This window comes from Trachurus japonicus, chromosome 16 (assembly GCF_045865225.1).
Source record: "Trachurus japonicus isolate A0001 chromosome 16, Traja_1.0".
In the NCBI taxonomy this organism is placed as follows: Eukaryota; Metazoa; Chordata; class Actinopteri; order Carangiformes; family Carangidae; genus Trachurus; species Trachurus japonicus.
The window spans coordinates 33605263-33625262 of NC_140922.1; the positions used below are offsets into that span (position 1 = coordinate 33605263).

At 41.9% G+C, this 20000-nt stretch overlaps 1 protein-coding gene across 1 annotated transcript in view; it reads right to left on the minus strand.

The window, feature by feature from the left end:
- The window catches only part of LOC146972713 (neural-cadherin-like), a 209237-nt gene that overhangs the window by 66450 nt on the left and 122787 nt on the right, over window positions 1-20000 (minus strand). The window contains exons 13-14 of the mRNA XM_085802145.1: window positions 14864-15036; window positions 8481-8648 (exon numbers count right to left, since the gene is read on the minus strand). Coding sequence (XP_085658271.1) covers window positions 8481-8648; window positions 14864-15036 — 341 coding nt within the window. The remainder of the gene's footprint in view (window positions 1-8480; window positions 8649-14863; window positions 15037-20000) is intronic.

Sequence of the window (20000 nt, forward strand, 5' to 3'; positions counted from 1 at the left end):
GGAAGGACGAAGGGAAAGAAGGAAGGAAGGAAGGATAAAGGGATAGAAGGAAGCAAGGAAGGACGAAGGGAAAGAAGGAAGGAAGGAAGGAAGGATAAAGGGATAGAAGGAAGCAAGGAAGGACGAAGGGAAAGAAGGAAGGAAGGAAGGATAAAGGGATAGAAGGAAGCAAGGAAGGACGAAGGGAAAGAAGGAAGGAAGGAAGGATAAAGGGATAGAAGGAAGCAAGGAAGGACGAAGGGAAAGAAGGAAGGAAGGAAGGAAGGATAAAGGGATAGAAGGAAGCAAGGAAGGACGAAGGGAAAGAAGGAAGGAAGGAAGGATAAAGGGATAGAAGGAAGGAAGGAAGGACGAAGGGAAAGAAGGAAGGAAGGAAGGAAGGATAAAGGGATAGAAGGAAGCAAGGAAGGACGAAGGGAAAGAAGGAAGGAAGGAAGGAAGGACAAAGGGATAGAAGGAAGCAAGGATGGACGAAGGGAAAGAAGGAAGGAAGGAAGGAAAGAAGGACAAAGGGATTGATGGGAGAAAAGAATGGAGGAAGGAAGGAAGGAAGGAAGGAAAGATGGAGGGAGGGAACAGAAAGAGGAAGGAAGAAGAAGTAAGGACGAAGGGAAGGAAGGAAGGAAAGAAGCAAGGGAAAAAGGATATTAGAAAGAAGGAAGGGAGAAAGGAAGGAAAGAAGGAAGGATGGAGGAAGTGAACAGATTGGGTCAATTTGACCCAGAAGGACAACATGGAGCAAGTTTTTCTTTCTTCTTACAAGCACAAACAAACTTGCTTTCACTGGCAGATTTTTCTACTTATTTCAAGTGAAAATTAGTTTGAAACAAGTGAAAATGATCTAAAAACAAGTTAATTTTTAGGCGATGAGTCTTATTTTAAGTGGAAAGAGTTTGGTTTTGACCAGAAATGAGACATTTTGACAAGAAATAAGACAAATATTCTTGGAAAGATGTTGAGTTTTTGCAGTGTAGCCTATAGTTTCTTATTGAAGTGAAACTGAGACGAGTGGATGTTTTAATTGTAGGTGTTAACATCTGGATGTGAGCTGCTGCAGGCCGACACACACACACACACACACACACACACACAGACACACACACACATACACACACACAGCCGTCCAGTCTGCAGGTGAGGGGGTCGTCTGAGGTCGTCCGCTCGTCCCCGGGGCGTCGCAGCGTGGACGAAGCAGCCGAGCGCGACCGAATCAGCGCTAATGACAAATCATCTCATTAGACGGGAGGAGGCTGAGCTGGCCGGTGTGTGTGTGTGTGTGTGTGTGTGTGTGTGTGTGTGTGTGTGTGTGTGTGTGTGTGTGTGTGTGATGAACCGAACGCCCTGCGGAGACGTCGCAGCACATCGCGCTCAGCTGGTCGCGGCCGGTCCTGTCGGCCTCGCATGCTAACTTCATTATTCTGGAGCTTTTTTTTTTTTTACTGAATTGTTCAAAATCCTCAATTAATTAAAGGGATAGTTCAACATTTTGTCAAATTGGCCCATTGCCATAATCCCTATAGTCACAGCAGTAGCAGGTTCGTTACTTTTAATTGTCGGTGCAAGCTGTTTTTAGAACGGCGGAGCAGAGCCGTGAGCTGCTCAGAGCTACTCTACGGAGGCTCATTATGGGATTTCTTGGTTTCCCTCATCATCAAACTCATCAAATACACAATCCAACAACTCCACAACGCTCTGGTGGACAAGTTGTGACCTGCACATTCACCACGCTATGAGATAATAACACAACGTTACCAGACAGAGTTGTTTTAGAGGGAAATACAGAGACTGCTTGATGAAAAACTGTCCCTGAAGGCAACGCGCATCAGCGGTTTTACATGAATTTCCCTCTAAAACAACTCTGTCTGGTAACGTTGTGTTATTATCTCATAGAGTTAAAAGGGATAGTTCAACATTTTGGCAAATTTTTGGCAAAATTGGCAAATTTGGCACCACGCTAATAACACAACGTTACCACACAGAGTTGTTTTAGAGGTAAATTCATGCAAAACCAGCAGATGCGCGTTGCCTTCAGGGACAGTTTTTCTTCAAGCAGTCTCTGTATTTACCTTGAAAACTAAACTAAATGACGTCATATTTGAAAGTTTCTGTCTGGTTCTTATAAATTAGAAAACAAAACTGTGAAACTGTGACAGAGAGAGAGTTTGTGTAACAGCGACGGAAAACAGCAGGAAGTCAGCTGATGATCAGACCGTGAGAAAATATGAAACACACACACACACACACACACACACACACACACACAGAGACACACACACACACACACACACACACACACACACACACACACCTCTGCAGCGTCTCGCTCCCTCCACCTCGTTAACAACGTAATTAACAGACCTTAATAACACTGCTAAATTTAAAACAACAGTTCATCCTCAGTGCAATTAACACAGCAGAGGAGGAGGAGGAGGAGGAGGAGGAGGAGGAGGAGGAAGATGAGGAGGAGGAGGAGGAGGGAGGTGGAGGGGAAGGAGGGAAGAGGAGGAAGAGAAGAAGGAGGAGGAGGAGAGGAGGGAGGAGGAAGAGAAGGAGGAGGAAGAGGGAAGGAGGAAAGAGGAGAAGGAGGAAGAGGAGGAGGAGGGGAAGGAGGCAAAGGAAGAGGAGAAGGAGGAAGAGGGAAGGAGGAGAACTTGGAGAAGGAAGAGGAGTAGGAAGGAGAGGGAGGAGGAGAAGGGAGGAGGAGAAGGAGGAGAGGAAGAGGAGTAGGATGAAAAGAGAAGGAGGCAGGATTAGGAAGAAGAGGGAAGAAGGGAGGAGGGGAAGGAGGAAGAGGTAGAGGAGGAGGGGAAGGAGGGAGGAGGCGAAGGAAGAAGAGGAAGGGGAAAAGGAGGAGGGAGGGAGGAGGGGAACTTGGAGAAGAAAGAGGAGTAGGAAGGAGAGGGAGGAGGATGAGGAGGAGGAAGAGGAGGAGGAGGGGAAGGAGGGAGGAGGTAAACTTGGAGAAGGAGGAGGAGGAGGAGAAGGAGAAGGAGGAGAGGAAGAGGAGTAGGAGGAAAAAAGAAGGAGGAGGATGAGGAAGAGGAGACACTCCAGTCATCTTGGATGCTTTGTGTTTGTGGTCGTATGTGTGGAGAAGTGTCACATGACCCACGCCGGTCAGAGGTCAGCGAACGCACCACAACCTTTTCTGTTGTGTTTTTTTTAAAGGGATAGTTCACCCAAAATTCAAATTTCACTCATTATCTACTCACCCTCATGTCTCGCGCGATTTGGACGGACCAGGAAGAGGAGCTTCCGCTACAAACAAGCTTAAAACATAGACTTATTACATTTTTTTAGGAACAATTTCTCATGGTGGGGCTTCAATACAAGAGGGACATTACAGACGGGCTGTGTGGAGGTGTTTGGATGTTTTTTGGTGTGTCTTTTTGGACGAAGAAAAGTGAGCTCCGTTCTCAACCGTCATCTGGACATGCAGTGCTGCACGGAGCACGTGAAATTTGAATTTTGGGTGAACTATCCCTTTAATCTTTGTTCCAACTTCCACTGAAATCATCTTCTAACCGTCACCAGAGTGTCGTCGTTGAGCTGCTGACGCTCACTCTGACACACTGGAGGAGGAGGTGAACACACAGCCTCCTCCTCCTCCTCTCTTCTCCTCATCCTTTCACTCTCTTCCTCTCCTCCTCCCCCTCTCTCCTCTCTTCCTCCTCCTCTTTCACCCCCTCTCTCCTCCTCCTCCTTTCTTCTCCTCTTCGTCCCCCTTTCTTCTCCTCCTCTTCCTCTCCTACTCCTCCCCCTCCACTCTCTCCTCCTCTTCCCCCTCCTCCTCCTCCTCTCTCCTCCGCCTTCTCTTCTTCCTCCTACTCTTTCACCCCCTCTCTCCTCCTCCTCCCTCTCCTCTCTTCCTCCTCCTCTTTCACCCCCTCTCTCCTCCTCCTCTCTTTTTCCTCTTCGTCCCCCCCTCTTCTCCTCCTCTTCCTCTCCTCCTCCCCCCTCCACCTCTCTCCTCCTCCTCTCTCCTTCTCCTCCTCCTCCCCCCCTCTCCTCTCTTCTCCTCTTCGTCCCCCTCTCACCCTCTTCCTCTCTCCTCCTCCTCCTCTCTTTTTCCTCCTTGTCCCCCTCTCTTCTCCTCCTCTTCCTCTCCTCCTCCTCCCCCTCCTCCCTCTTCCTCCTCCTCCTCCTCCCTCTCTTCCTCCTTCTCTCTCTTCTCCTCCCCCTCTCTTTCCTCTCTTCCTCCTTCTCTTCTTCCTCCTCCTCCTCCTCCTCCTCCTCCTCCTCCTCCTCTGTCAGGTCCATTGTGTTGTCCTGACAACAGGTGTAATTATCTCTCTCTCCTGTCAATCACCTCTGACAGAGGGAGCTGTGGCGTCGCCGTGACAACCTCCAATCATCATCATCATTAACATCGTCATCATCATCATCACCACCGCTGCTGCCGTCGTCGTGGTGATGATGATCATTTTCAGTCTTTTCTGGGGTCGAACGGTGTAAAGAGGAAGAGGAGGAGAGAGGAAGAGAGTGAGAGGAGGAGGAGAGAAGGGGTGAAAGAGGAGGAAGAAGAAGAGGAGGAGAGGAAGAGAGTTAGAGGAGGAGGTGAAGAAAGGGGGGAGGAAGAGGAGAAGAGGAGAGGAGGAGGAGGAGAGAGGAGGTGAAAGAGGAGGATGAGAGAGGAAGAGGGTGAGAGGAGGAGAAGAGGGGGACAAAGAGGAGAAGAGAGGAAGAGAGTGAGAAGAGGAGGAGAAGAAAGGGGGTGAAAGAGAAGGAGGAAGAAGAGGAGGAGGAGGAGAGGAGGAAAGAAGAGGATGATAGGGGAGAGGAGAGAGGAGAAAATAGGAGGAGAGAGAAGATGAGAGGAGAGGAGAGAAAGACAAAAGAGGAGAGGACGAGAGAAGAAGAGGAGGAGGAGAGAGGAAGAAAGTTAGAGGAGGAGGTGAAGAAAGGGGGGAGGAAGAGGAGAAGAGGAGAGAGGTGGAGAAGGAGGAGGGAGATTAAATACAGCAAGAGCTCACATGAGTAACACACACGAGCTTACACAGGATTACACACACACACACACACACACACACACACTGTTAGTGTGTGTGTGTGTGTCTGTGTGTGTGTGTGTGTGTGTGTGTGTGTGTGTGTGTGTGTGTGTGTGTGTGTGTTTTAGTGTGTTTTAGTGTGTGTGTGTCAGGTGAGTGACTCTGGTTGTTTGCTCGGCAGAAAATGTTTGGAAGCTCTCGACTAAACGTGCTGACAGAGAGAGAGAGAGAAGGAGGAGAAGGAGGAGAAGAAAGAGTGTTTCCTGCTCCTCAGGGTTCTTACTGCATGGATGTGAAAAAGAGGAGGAGCAGGAGGAGGAGGAGGAGGAGAAGGAGGAAGAAGAGGAAGAGGAGGTCTGGCTTTAAATGTTCCTCTCCTTATTTCATGTGTCCTGTGTCACAGTCGGCCTGAACACATCATAGAGCTGCTTCTATGGATCAGAAGAGGAAGAGGAAGAAGAGGGGGAGGAAGAAGATGTAGATATGTACTGTATACTGCAGACTGAATGTAGGATTCAGTCTGCTACTTCAGCAGACCGACGCCGTTCACACCGCAGTATGCAGTTTACAAGTTTCCCAGAATGCATTTCACGGCAACCGGTAGCGGTAGCCCATCAACCCATCAATCAGCCAATCATATCTATTACATCCGGTTTGCCTGTTCACCTGCTGGCTAATTAACATCCCTTGTTCTCTTTTAGTTTTTTAGTATGTTTTCATATTTGAACTTGTCTTATGAGTATTTTAAACTATTTATTGCACTCCCTGCACTTTTTCTTTTTCTTTTTCTCTCTTTTCTCTCTTTGATATGTGGGCCAGTGTTACTACTGTAATGTATGTATGGTGTATGTTTTTTGCAAGTACAAAGAAGCTGTATTATGCCCATGACAAATTTCCCTCCCGGGACAAATAAAAGTTTATTTATTTTGAGCTGTAAAACAGGCGAAAAGCTGTTTTATTTCCCGCTGTACACTGCAAAACCTCAAAATCTTACCAAGAATATTTGTCTTATTTCTAGTCAAAACTAATCTAATTCTACTTAAAATAAGACTCATCACATTAAAAAGTAACTTGTTTTTAGACTTTTTTTTACTTTATTCAAGCATATTTTCACTTGAAATAAGTAGAAAAATCTGATAGTCGAGCAAGTTTTTTTCTTATTACAAGCACAAAAAACTTGTTTTCACTGGCAGATTTTTCTACTTATTTCAAGTAAAAATTTGTTTGAAACAAGTGAAAATGATCTAAAAACAAGTTAATCTTTAGGCGATGAGTCTTATTTTAAGTGAAAAGAGTTTAGTTTTGACTAGAAATTAGACAAATATTCTTGGAAAGATTTTGAGTTTTTGCAGTGTAGCACTGTTATTATGTAACTTTATTAAGTTTTAATTTTTTTTCATGCGAGAAAGTAACTGTTTAGATCCCAAATATACGGCCAGTTTATCCAAACGACGGCTGTTTAGAAGTTTGCTCCGATGTTTTTCGGAGAAGTGAAGCTCCGAGCTGCTCAACTGGCCAACCTCCGTCGTCATCCCGGGGGAGAAAACGATCGCTAATTAACTTACCCGCAGGTTTTTAGAGGTTTACCACCGGCTGGTTAAGTTATTTTTTGGAGATAAATGTTGGTCTCATTGATGAAATCTAACAATTGTAGCAATAGCATTAGTTTGTTTGAATGTAAAGTGAAGCTTCCTGTGTGTATTGGAGAGAAGAGCAGCGCTGCCTCGGGGCTCTGGATGTACAGAAATAACCACATTTACAAAAATAAATAAATGTTTTACAATGAACCGATCAGTCTGCATTAAGTTTTATTTTATTAAACTATATAACATAGTTACGATACACGGCAAAGATACTTAACTTCCGTCTTTGGTTACGTAGACGTCAGGGGCGCATTGCATTGTGGGATACAGTACGCAATGTAGACTGGTCAGATACTGGAGATATTTTCTGAATCAGTACGACATCCGGGAATTTTTTTGCATACTGTAGATTTTGCTTTTGTTTGCATACTGTATACTGCATTTTGGCCAAATCAGTACGTACTAGCAGTATAGTATGCGGTTTTTCGAATACAGCCTGTGACTTTGCAGTGGGTTCAAGATGACAGAGACGATCCACTTACTGTTTAGTCTGGCTGGCACATGCTCCGTGCATGTGATCCGTTAGATATGTGTGCGTGTGTGTGTTTTTAAAACAAAAATGATCTCCAAACACAAACACACACTTAAAGTGTCACTTCTAAATGAACAGCAGTCGTGTGGACGGAGCCTGAACCAGCAGTTTGAGTGTAAATACAATAAATTACAGTCATATCAGAAACGTCTGAGAATCCAAACACACACACACACACACACACACACACACACACACACACACACTCAGAGCCTCCTAAATATATAAAATGTGATCACTGGTTTCTAGAGCTGGGACGATACGCTTTTCTCCCGATTCAATTTTCTACGATTTTTTGGATGGCGATTCGATTTAAATTGTGATTCTACGATATTGCCGATTCTCTCGATTTTTAGTCTTCATTTTTTACATTTATCTGCACACAAATACTGTAGGCGCCTATAAATTAACATACTCCATTATAAAGTGAACTTAAACCCTTTTCAAAACCTGTACTCCCTGTATGTAAAAAGGCTAACTAATGCACATTGCACAATATTTAAAAAAAATTCACACAAAAAATCAAAAAAAAAAAGGTTTTCAAAAAAAAAAAAAAAAAAAAATCAATTTAAAAATCCTTTCCTTAAGAAATAAGTACATTTTGCAAAATTAACTTATTTGCAAAGTGGGAAAAAATGGGACTTTAAAGGGATAGTTCAACATCGGTGCATGTTGTGTTGAGATCGGCGGGGCAGAGACGTGAGCTCTGTGCGACGCAACGTATTTCCGCCTTTCCCTCATCAAACTCATCAAATACACAATCCAACAACTCCACAACGCTCTGGTGGACAAGTTGTGACCTGCACATTCACCACGCTATGAGATAATAACACAACGTTACCACACAGAGTTGTTTTAGAGGGAAATGCAGCCGGAACTACATTCCAGACATGGCTGCTGGGCGGAGGGATTTCAGAAGAGAAAGTAGTTCCGAGTATTTGCTTCATGTGTCGTAATGTTGCATAATTATTAGGGGTGGGAGAAAAAATCGATTCACATAAATATCGCGATATCTCTTTTGACGAATTTTAAATCGATTTTTTTTTTGAAAACATTTTTTCTTTTGAATTTTTTTTTATTTTTTTTATTTTATTTTATTATTTTTTTTTTTTTAAATATTGTGCAATGTTTTTTACATACATACACACTTTTTTACATACAGAGAGTACAGGTTTTGAAAAGGGTTTCGGGAGAAAAGCATATCGTCCCAGCCCTAATAATTATACATGATTATTTCATAGCTGATACATGATATACCATATATTCTCCAGATGTGTGACAGTCAGAGCTGGTTGAACATCTGTTGTTGTCACTCACCACTATCTTGGCGTCCCGGACCGTGTTCTCCGGCACCGTGACCCAGTACTCCTGCTGCTCCCAGTGCGGCGGCTGGTTGTGGACGTTGGTGATGATGACGGTGAGCTCCACGGAGCTGGAGCGGTTCCCCCCGTCCGACGCCACGATCTGCTGGTTGATCCTGGACGTCTGCAAGGAGAACGCTCGCCACTTTAGTTCTTTATTCTTTAAAGGGATAGTTCAACATTTTTTTTCGTGTCTTGCCTCACTCCCGAGTCCATGACCAGCAGATAGACACCATCCTTTCCCCTGTGCGTGCAGTAACAAGGGAGATAGAGCCGTATCGCCTGTAATTAGCTTAGCTCAAACACTGGAAGTGTATAGGTAGTGTTAGCCTGCCTGCTACCCGAGCCAAAATCAGCAGTCAGAAGCTGATTTCATTTTAGCTCTAAACTCTGTAAATATATCACTTTATCAACATTTCAAACATGTTTAGGTGAGAAAGTAGCCGTTTAGATCAGCAGTGTGTCGTTAATTTGTCTAAATACCAGCTGTTTGCAATTTTGTTGGGACGAATTCGGCGTTACTCAAGCTAGCCGTTGAGACCAACGCACTTCCGGTTACTTTCACAAAATAAAACACCCATTGCCCTTTACAAACAGAAAACCATGACGATAGAATTTGTGCTTTTACTTTGAAACAGGAAGCTAACCTACCCTCCATGTAGCTAGCTTGAACCAAAATAAAGCGTCTTTGCTTGAACCCTCCGTTTTGACCGATCTCGTCCCGTTAGCGGCATTTGACCGCTCAAGATGCCTTACCGGAGAGTTTTGTCAGCTCTGAGACGAAGATCGGCCCGCCGGTTTCCGTTTAGAGTTGCTGAAGAGTTTCTCTGATGACTTTAGGTGGAGGCAGGCTAACACTACCCGGGAGCGTGCCTATGTTCCCTCAGCCCTATGTTCCCTCTGGACTCTCTCTACCTATCTGGACTCTGTCTATCTGGCCTGTCTAGCCTCTACCTGGTCTTTTTACTAAACTTAACCAACTCCTTTCTTCATTGCCTAAACCCAACCAATGGTGGGACCAAAGGGCTGTGGGAATAGGGCCTAATTTTCAGTGACAACAAAAGTTAGAAATGAGGGAACATAGGGCTGAGGGAACATAGGGCCTAATTTTCAGTGACGACAAAAGTTAGAAATGAGGGAACATAGGGCTGAGGGAACATAGGGCCTAATTTTCAGTGACGACAAAAGTTAGAAATGAGGGAACATAGGGCTGAGGGAACATAGGGATGACCCCCACTACCCATACACTTCCAGTGTTTGAGCTAAGCTAATTAGCAACTTTAGGTGGAGGCAGGCTAACACTACCCATAGACTTCCAGTGTTTGAGCTAAGCTAATTACGGGCGATACGGCTCTATCTCCCTTGTTACTGCACGCACAGTCGAAAGGATGGTGTCTATCTGCTGGTCATGGACTCGGGAGTGAGGCAAGACACGAAGAAAAAAAAATGTTGACGTATCCCTTTAAAGTTTGAAGCCAGAACTTAGAGACTGTTTAACATTTTATCATCTTTTTTTTTTATCATTAAATTAGACTGTTTTTATTCGACAAATATTAAAAAGACAGGATTTTGAACTCTAAATATTAGAGCAGAGAGAAAAAGAAAATGTTAAAATGTTGATCTTGGTTTTGTTCATGAAAAGCAAACAGAGAGAGGGTGGAGAGGTGGAGGGGTGGAGGGGTGGAGGGGTTGAGGGGGGGAGGGGGGGGGTCTGCCTTTACTGAATTATTGACTGAAGTGTCATTTGAAAGATCAGTGGCAGAGAAGAAGAACAGAGAGACGACGGCGACGGCGACAGAAGAAGGAGAATAAGAAGAGTCAGAGATGTTGGATTCTCAGTTTGACTTTGTACAAAGACAAAAAAAAAAAACACACAGACAGTCGTCGTGACAACATCAAAGTTTTAACACAACAGTCTGTTTGATGAAACTTTTATAGCTTCTTCTCACAGTGGAAACAACACGACAGCTGCAGCTGGAGACGTCGCCTCGACCACACGACCTCATGACCTCACTCTGATCAGTTCATTGATCCAACAACATATTGATTTACTGTATTAGATACTAGGATGGTTAACTAAAATACTGTATATAAATAGTAAAATATATATATAGTAAAACCCTGAACTCCGTTAGCGCTTTTATCACTTCCTGTTCCCTCGTCAATCAAAGTCGGAAGGTTTTTTGAACGGGATTTTGGTAAAAAAAATACCTTAAATTAGGTCTGTAGCTAACAAAAGCTTAAAGGGATAGTTCAACATTAATAATCCCTATAGTCTTAGCAGTATAGGTTCGTTGCCTTTAATTGTCGGTGCAAGCTATTTTTTAGAATGGCGGAGCAGAGCCGTGAGCTGCTCAGAGCTACGCTATATGGAGGCTCATGGGATTTTTTTTGGTTTCCCTCATCATCAAACTCATCAAATACACAATCTAACAACTCCACAACGCTCTGGTGGACAAGTTGTGAGCTGCACATTCACCACGCTATGAGATAATAACACAACGTTACCACACAGAGTTGTTTTAGAGGGAAATACAGAGACTGCTTGATGAAAAACTGTCCCTGAAGGCAACGCGCATCAGCGGTTTTGCATGAATTTACCTCGAAAACAGCTCTAGCTATTTCCTTAGCCATGACAAAACACTATAATTGCTGCATTTACATAACAAGCAGGTACATCTTCAAGACAGTGACAATTAGCTAGCTAGCGGCTAGCTGTTTAGCATGCTAATTTTAGATTCAATCCTGCTGATGCAACCGTTGTGTGATGTTATGTTTTGTTTTACTGTCATTTTATTTGTGGACCATGGGACTACAGATGGAAATTAGCTCCAGAGCTAAATCTGGCGTATTTACAACAACTTATTTTGTATATTAATTCTATATGCAGAGTCCCATTACAGATAAACGAATAAAGGAAGTGAAAATGTGTCCTCTAGAATGGTAAGTTAACAGCTGCTAATGCTAATGCTAATGCTAATGCTGGCTAATGGCTAAGATTAATTAATTTCACTTTGAATGATTAGATTAGATTAGAAAACTTTATTGATCCCCAAGGGGAAACTGCTTGAAGTTATTAAAAACTTTGAATACGACAGTGTAAGTGTACGACTTTTACTTGTAATGTTGTGTTTTCACATGCCAGAGTTGTGTCCTTTATATAAATAATCTGAATATACTTCCTGCTCATACATAGTTTAAACCCAAAAAACTAAAAACAAGTGCAATAAGTTAGTGCGAACAATGAGGAAAGGAAAGGAGGTCAGGTCCTTGGACTGATTTTCTAACAAGACAACGGAGAGACGAGAGACACTAAAATTAATTTGGACCCAAACTCGGTGAGTTCAGAGTAAAAAAGCCAAATCTGCACAGAAGTGAGTCCAAGAACAGGAGAAAACCTGAGCAGCTTCCTGTCGTCTGGCAGACGGCGGAGGGAAAGGGTTTAAAAACAACTTCAGTCGTATCAAACGCATTAATTTTTAAAGCACAGCAACATATTTAATGAAGGGAATGTAAACCAGTAGCATCCAGCCTGTTCTCCACGTGTCCCGGTCCGTCATTAATGTTTCACTGCGGCGCTGCAACCTCCACCTTTTCTCTCCGTCTACATCCCTTCATCCATTTCTCTCCGTTTTTTACTTTGACTTCATGCTATTAAACCTTCAACTGTAGAATTAAACACAATCTGATAGTCACATGAATGTTTTAGAGGCATTAAAACAGATTCTGTCATCCTCTGCTGTCGAGTTAAATAACAATCCAGATTGTTTGTACACTTTTTAAATGCATAGTCTCTGATTCTGTATTAGACTGTGTCAATATATCTACAGATTAATGTCATATTAACTAGTTTCTCACAATAACCTGCTCTCAAATTACACTTAAGATAAATATTTGTTAGTTTCTCGTTCTCCTTTCTATATCCTGAAGGTTTTTACAGAGGGGATTGTTGATATATCATTCACAGCCTGATTTATACAACATTTTATTACGAAAAACATGGAGAAATTTGATTTTTTTTTTAGGGCTGGTGACAGTATTTTCTCATTTACAGAGTGATAAAAAGAGATATCCAAAATCCTCCTCTGTAAAAACGTCTGATTCTAATATGTTAACAAAATAAAACAAGAACTTTGAAAGTGGCTTTATCCATTGTTCCGATTTCTGTTCTGGAAATGTATGTAAATTAGCGCATATTTCATAAAATATTGCCTCATTTACATATTTGAACATTAAATTTGACAAAACTTGCAATAGAAGAAATATTTATCTTAATCTGAGTGATAAACTTGGGAAGTTTCATGGTGAAATCTGCTAGTTTTTTTGTTTTTTGTTTTTTTTTACCCTATTCACCTGTAGTCAATATATCAGATGAATGCTCATGTTGGCTATCTTTGAACTTCTTATCTAACTAATATGAACTAGTTTCTCATAATAACCTGGTTTCAAATTACAGTTAAGATAAATATGAGTTAGTTTCTTACTTTCACCAACCAAGCTTTGCTAGTTTCTCCCTTTAGACTTAAGTCTAAGTTCAGTCCTGTTAGTTTTCACATGTGAAATCAAGAGTTTTAGCTGGAAAAAATAATTAAACAATAAAATACATGTTTCTAACACCTCACTTGGTTCATTTTCAGCTGATCGATTGATTGTCATAGTCTGAACACAACAATAATTCAATTTCAATGAGAAGATGCCATAAATAAAGCTTCACTATAAAACCATTGTTAATAGACTAAAGCTTATAGAATGGGACGTCCGCTGCTGTTTGCTTGTCTGAATATAAACTAACGTCCTCTTCTCTCCTCCTATATCTCTGTGTGTATGTTTCTTCATCACTTCTCTCCCTGGTGTCGTCTCTACGTTTCCGTTATTACTTGCAAACGTGTCGTACAGACGGCGAACAACAGAAATGAGATGGAGACCGTCGGGGAAAAAGAAAAAGAAAAGATGAATGATAGGAAAGAAGTTTTAGCATGAAGCTGTGAAGCCCTGAGCTACACACACACATGTACATGAACACAACACATCCTGTGAACATACTGTAAGCACGCACAGACACACAAAAACACACCTGAAGCTACAACAACACACACAGACACACACACACAGTGAGAGTTTCCTCAGTGGATGAATACCAAACATGTTAGCTGTTATTAAACAGCCGCTCGCTGCCTCCATGTTTATTTATGTATCGAGATTTTATCAACGGAGCGACATGAGAATTGATACAGGCATGAATATATTACATCTGTGTGTGTGTGTGTGTGTGTGTGTGTGTGTGTTCATGTGCTCCTGTCTTTGTGAGGGCCGCATTTGTATTTTAGATCTTGAGATTTATTTACAACATCATGGGTTTTTTCTTTTTTTTTTTTTCTTTGGGAAAAGTTTTTGAAACGTGGATGTTTTGGAAAACGAGGACATTTTTGGAAAGGGACAACGTATCGGAAAGGTGAGGACGTTTTAAAATAGTGAAGAATTTTTTTTTGTGTGTGTGGAAAGACTGGATATTTTCAGGAAGTGTGGACAAGTGACATAAGCAACAAAAGTAATATCACATATTTGGAAAGTGAGGACATTTTTGGAAAGAGAGGGCATTGAAAAGTGAGGATATTTTAACAAGTAAACACATATTTAAAGGTGAGGAAAGTGTGGACACTGTAGGAAAGAGGACATCTTTACTTAAAGGGATAGTTCAACATTTTCTGCAAATTGGCCCATTGCCATAATCCCTATAGTCATAGCAGTAGGTTTGTTACCTTTAATTGTCGGTGCAAGCTGTTTTTAGAACGGTGGAGCAGAGCCGTGAGCTGCTCAGAGCTACGCTACGGAGGCTCATTATGGGATTTCTTGGTTTCCCTCATCAAACTCATCAAATACACAATCCAACAACTCCACAACGCTCTGGTGGACAAGTTGTGAGCTGCACATTCACCACGCTATGAGATAATAACACAACGTTACCACACAGAGTTGTTTTAGAGGGAAATTCATGCAAAACCGCTGATACGTGTTCCCGTCGTGTTCCAGATGTTGAACTATCCCTTTAAGGAGAGACACTACTGGCAAAAACACTGTTTTTTCATGCACTGATCAATTTTGAGATTTTTCGGCTATTTTTCTTCCTTAGTATGTATTCTTTCAGAGGTTTTTTAAAGGGCCAACATATCAGATAAGTGAGGACATTTTAAATCAGTGAACGATGAGGCGCTTCAGGACAGAGTGGACATTTTAGAAAGTAATAACATGTCTGAGAGGTGAAGACATGTTTGGAGGGAAGTGGACATCTTAGAAAATGAATGAAAATCAAAATGTGTATGTATGAAAACGGCCTCTGACCTGAGAGATGGGGTGGTTGACGTAGATCCAGCCGGTGCCGGGGTTGATGTGCAGATACGCCGGCTTCTGATTGGACAGCGAGTAGGCGATGGCCGCGTTGCTCCCCTGGTCGTCGTCGTGCGCCGCCGCTCGGAGGAAACTAGTTCCCACCGGAGTGTCCTCACGCAGGAAGTCTGAGAGGGACCAGAAGTACTACAACTGTTACTACTAGAGCCGTTACAAATACTACTACTGCTACTGGTACAACAGGTACTGGTACTACTGCTGTAGTATTTCTAATACTGTTATTATTGATACTTGTATTGATACATGTACTACTGGTATTACTGCAGGGTATCTGCAGGTTTCAGCAAGTCAAATTTAAGACTTTTTAAGACTTTTTTAATGCTGCCTTGAATGAAATTTAAGATCGAAAAAAATAATTTAAAAATCCTATAATATAAGCCATGGTTGGGGATCCCACTGTACTACAACCTCAGTGACAATCAGTCAAGTTGACTTATTGTCTGTTATTAATAAACAAACTAATAATCAATACAAAACTAGAAAAAGCACCAAGGAAGAAAGGAAGGAGTCTGCGCGCGACTGACACTGAAATCACTCACACAACTTTTACTCAAGGACAATGGAAAAATGAGCAGTTCTAAGTATTGAAGGCAAGGCAATAGGCTTGGGCGGTATTCAAATTTTGATACCGTCAAACTTCCTCCACATTTTACCACGGTATACGGTATTACCGTGACTAATTAAAAATGATGACGTAAGTGTCATTACCAAACATTGGCTTGTGTCTTCACCAATCAGAAACTGAATACTAGGGCTAAACATTAGCAGACCAAAATCTCATTGGTCGATTGGTCGCAGGAAAAAAACAAAAAACATTTGGAGCCCTGTCTTGTCAAAATTAAGTCAAAATCTATATGACCGAACTGTATATGAAAGGATATAGGGCTTTTATTTTGAAGGGCCAGATACAGGAAGTCATGACACGCACTCGCTGTCAGTTTTGTTTTTGTTTTTTTTACATGGCACGACAGGTCCGGTGTAAAAGTAGGCTAAAACATATTAAACTAACTGAAAATTCAACCACACATAAGTGCTACTGGACATATAATCAATTATAGACATTAAATTACTTTTATTTAATATTCAATCCTTATCTCCTATATAAGTGCATTGCATTTTTTCATGACGGTATTGAAACTGATACCGTTGCTATTTTTTAAACACCTGCAGTATACGGTATTACCGTAATACCGCCCAAGCCTACAAGGCAAGGCAAGGCAAGGCATCTTTATTTATATAGCGCATTTCATACCAAGGCAACTCAATGTGCTTTATATAAAGACAAAACATTAAAAAAGAAGCATAAGACAGAATAAAAACAAACAAAACACTGAAAACAGAGTTAAAAGCAAGAGCAAATAAAAGTAAAATAAAAGAAAATAGATAAAGTTTTATCTATCTATCATTGAAATGAGTACCAGAAGGCTGACCAACGGGCATGTCCGTGCAGCGGTGCACCGCGGACAAAACGAAACCGAATGCACGCTGCCACGTGCGCTCCGACCGCGGCCACTCGGTCCAACGTCAACGGCAGGAGACCCAACGAGACTTGGCGTATCACTGCCTCCAGAAAGACCGAGTCGCATCACCGGGCCGACGCGCAGGCAGGCCAGGGTTGCCAGATAGTGCAAAAAATATCCCCCACACTCTTACTTTTTTCCTTCACTGATTAGCAGGAGAAATGACCGACCTGGTTGAGAGCAACATTAGTAAACCACAACAAAGACACGTGTAGTCCCCCCCCCCCTCATTTTTCCCATTGACGGAAATCCGTTGTGGCGACGGAGAACTTTAATCCAAGTATTTAAGACCATCTTAAGACATTTCTAATAAATGTAATACTTTTTAAGGCCTTAATTTTAGATACATTAATTTAAGACTTTTTAAGGATCCGTATTTACCCTGTATTTACCTCGAAAACGGCTCCGTTTAATGAGGGAAACCAAGAAATTCCCTTAGCCTCCATAGCGTAGCTCTGAGCAGCCAGCTGCTGCGCTCCGCCGTACTGAAAATAGCTTACACCTACAATTAAAGGTAATGAACCTACTGCTATGACTGTAGCGATTATGGCAATGGGCCAATTTGCCAAAATGTTGAACTACCCCTTTAATCTGGGCTCACTGACGTTACACTTGTTGCCGGCCGCTGTCTATGGGCGGACTAAACCATTTTACGCCTCCAAGAGGGGGTCTCCAGAATGTCCAATATGTTGGGAGGACTTTGACACAGAGTTCATTCTCTCAGTTCAATATATTTGAAATAAATTATGACACCAATTAATTGGGGGGCCCAATTCATTCGAAATAAAACCCCCCCAAATAAAGTCGCCCCCCCCCCCCCCCCACCCCACCACCACGCCCATGGCTAATGTACAAATATTACTGCTACTGCCATTAATACTACAACAACCGCCGCCGTCAAAGCGGTTGCTAATTGTTCATTATCTTTACAGACGTCATGTAACATCACGTGACGTCTCTCTCTCTCAGACACAGACACGGCGACCTGCTGCCGTGAACGGAGGTTTGAATCCCGGTTTTCCGTGAAGCTGCTGCTGCTCCGACATGCTGTTGTGTGGTTGTGATGCTGAGCACTAAGCAGATATATATATATATATATATATATTATAATAACGTTGTTGTGTGGCGTCAGCACCGTGTCACCTCGTTTTGTCATTTCTCTGCAAAGTCAACAGATGCACGTTTTTTAAATTTATGAATATAACCTCCAATCCTGCTGACGGCGACGTGTCAGCGCCGATCACAACACACAGACGAGGAGCAGAGGAGGAGGAGGAGGAGGAGGAGGTGCACTGCTGTAATTCTGCATTTCCAGCATTATGTCAATAATAATGTGTGTGTGTGTGTGTGTGACATGTGCGCGGGACTCGAACAGGCGCGTCAGATCCTGCTGAGTCTGATGTGTGTCACCGAGGAACAAACACGGGATCCTCCTGCCTCCTCCGATCCATCTGGAGGAGGAGGAGGAGGAGGAGGAGGAGGAGGAGGAGGAGGAAGAGGATGAAGATGAACTTTATTTCTTCTGTTGATGCAACAAAATCTCTGTTTCTTTTTTCTTTTTTTTAAACTGCTGCTGTTTATCTGACCAAACAACCACGAGAGGAAAACCACAGTTCATAATCAGATTTTCACATCATCTGCTGTAAATCTTACATTTATATAATTAAAGGGACAACGAGGAGTTTCTATTTGGTTATAAAAAAGTCTCATGTTAATGTGGATGAATCTACGTCACCACTTGTTAATTGCTCCATTTTAGATAAATCTATGGTTTTGTCTCTATGGTTATTTTGTTATTATTAGTTTAGTTTAGTTTATTATTAAGATCCCAATTAGCTGCAGCAAAGCCACATCTATTCTTCCTGGGGTCCAACAGTATCAAATATACAGTTGAAAACACAAAACATAAACATTATAAAAATTAAAAATTATTATTATTGTTACTATTAGTGGTGGTGGAAATGCTGGGCGAGCCGACCAGCGTTTCTTTACTTTTCGGTTTCACGGCGAGTCATGAGAATAACGCCGCCGAATCTCCGTTTATGGTGGGAACTACGACGGTATGTGATCGTCTTCCAACCTCTGACTTTAATTCTTGATGAATGAAAACATGAGTCTGTCTTGCGCCGGTCAAAGAATTTCACGGTGCGGAGACTCATAAATGTAGTGAGAACACTTCGCTTTTCCAAAACTCCTCGTTGTCCCTTTAAAGCCCCAGTGTGTAACTTATTTGGCTTTTTATTAGTAAAAATCAAACATGTCTTTCATAAATCCGTATTTCACTGAAGGTGAATCACAGCTGCATCCAAAGTAAAGCTTTCTGGTTCCTTAGAATGAGTTGTTACAAGTCGTTACAAATACAGAAGTGGGCGACGCACCGAACCGAGGCGGCCATGTTGCATCGTGACCGTAGGTAACCACGGAAACTGAGCGGAGCTGTGGGTTCGGCCTGTTAAAACTGTCACCACTGTGTAGTGTGAGGAAGGACGGAGGCACTGGTGTTGCATTCAGGTGAAGTCAGGCAGACGGCCGTCGGCGGCAAACCAACCGGATGTCATTTTACTCAGCGAGAGAAAGACGGTAAAACAATACCACATCACCATGACAACATATTGTCACGCCACTTGTTTACATAGACGCTTGTTTATCCTGTTACATGCAGTGTCTGTTGTCTGTCTGACGTCTGCCCGATTTCACGTGAATGCAACATCAAGAATACGTTCAGATATGCAACCGCACCGCTAGATGGGGGGAATTCCTACATACTATACCTTTAACGAGGTCACTATAATTAAAAATCATCAATAATTAACACACCTGGTTTATTTCTGACTAAATATGAATTTTGCAAATTGCTCAGTTTCTTCTTTTTAAAATTTTATTTCAGGAAGAAACATGAACTAATGATATGAAATTTATTCATCTGACCAGTTCTCCTCAGAATGACCTTTATTTTGAAATTCTGTACTTCAAAATAAAATCACAACCAAGGGCTACATCTCCAAGACTCTGGAAGTGTTATCACAAAAACCAAAAAAAGTTTATATTTCCTTTAAAATAAGGGGATTTTTGTGCTTTTTTTCACCATGTGACGTGTTTTTATTTCACATTTGCTCCTAAAATCAACAGATCAATAACTTCTCTGACTCCCTGATTGATTTTAAAACCGATAAATGACCTCACACCCTGTTTTAAATCTCAGATCTCTTATCAATTATACTGTATAATATAATATAATAACACATGTCTGCCTCACAGCCTTTGGTAATATTTGATATTAACTGTATTTGTTAATATGTTATGCCATCCTATTTTATCATTCTCTTTTATGTGATATAATCCACAATATAAATAAAGTTTTCATTGCTATACTCATTTATACTTAATAACATATATTTTATGGTGCGTCCAGTTGTTCTGAGCGGCTACAACATACTATATCTTGGTTTAATCAACATTTCTCTCTTTAATTAGATGTTGTTGGTTGTGTTTCTGAGTTTTAATTGATCACAGACGATGAAACACTTCTTAAATCACAAGGACAGAAAACA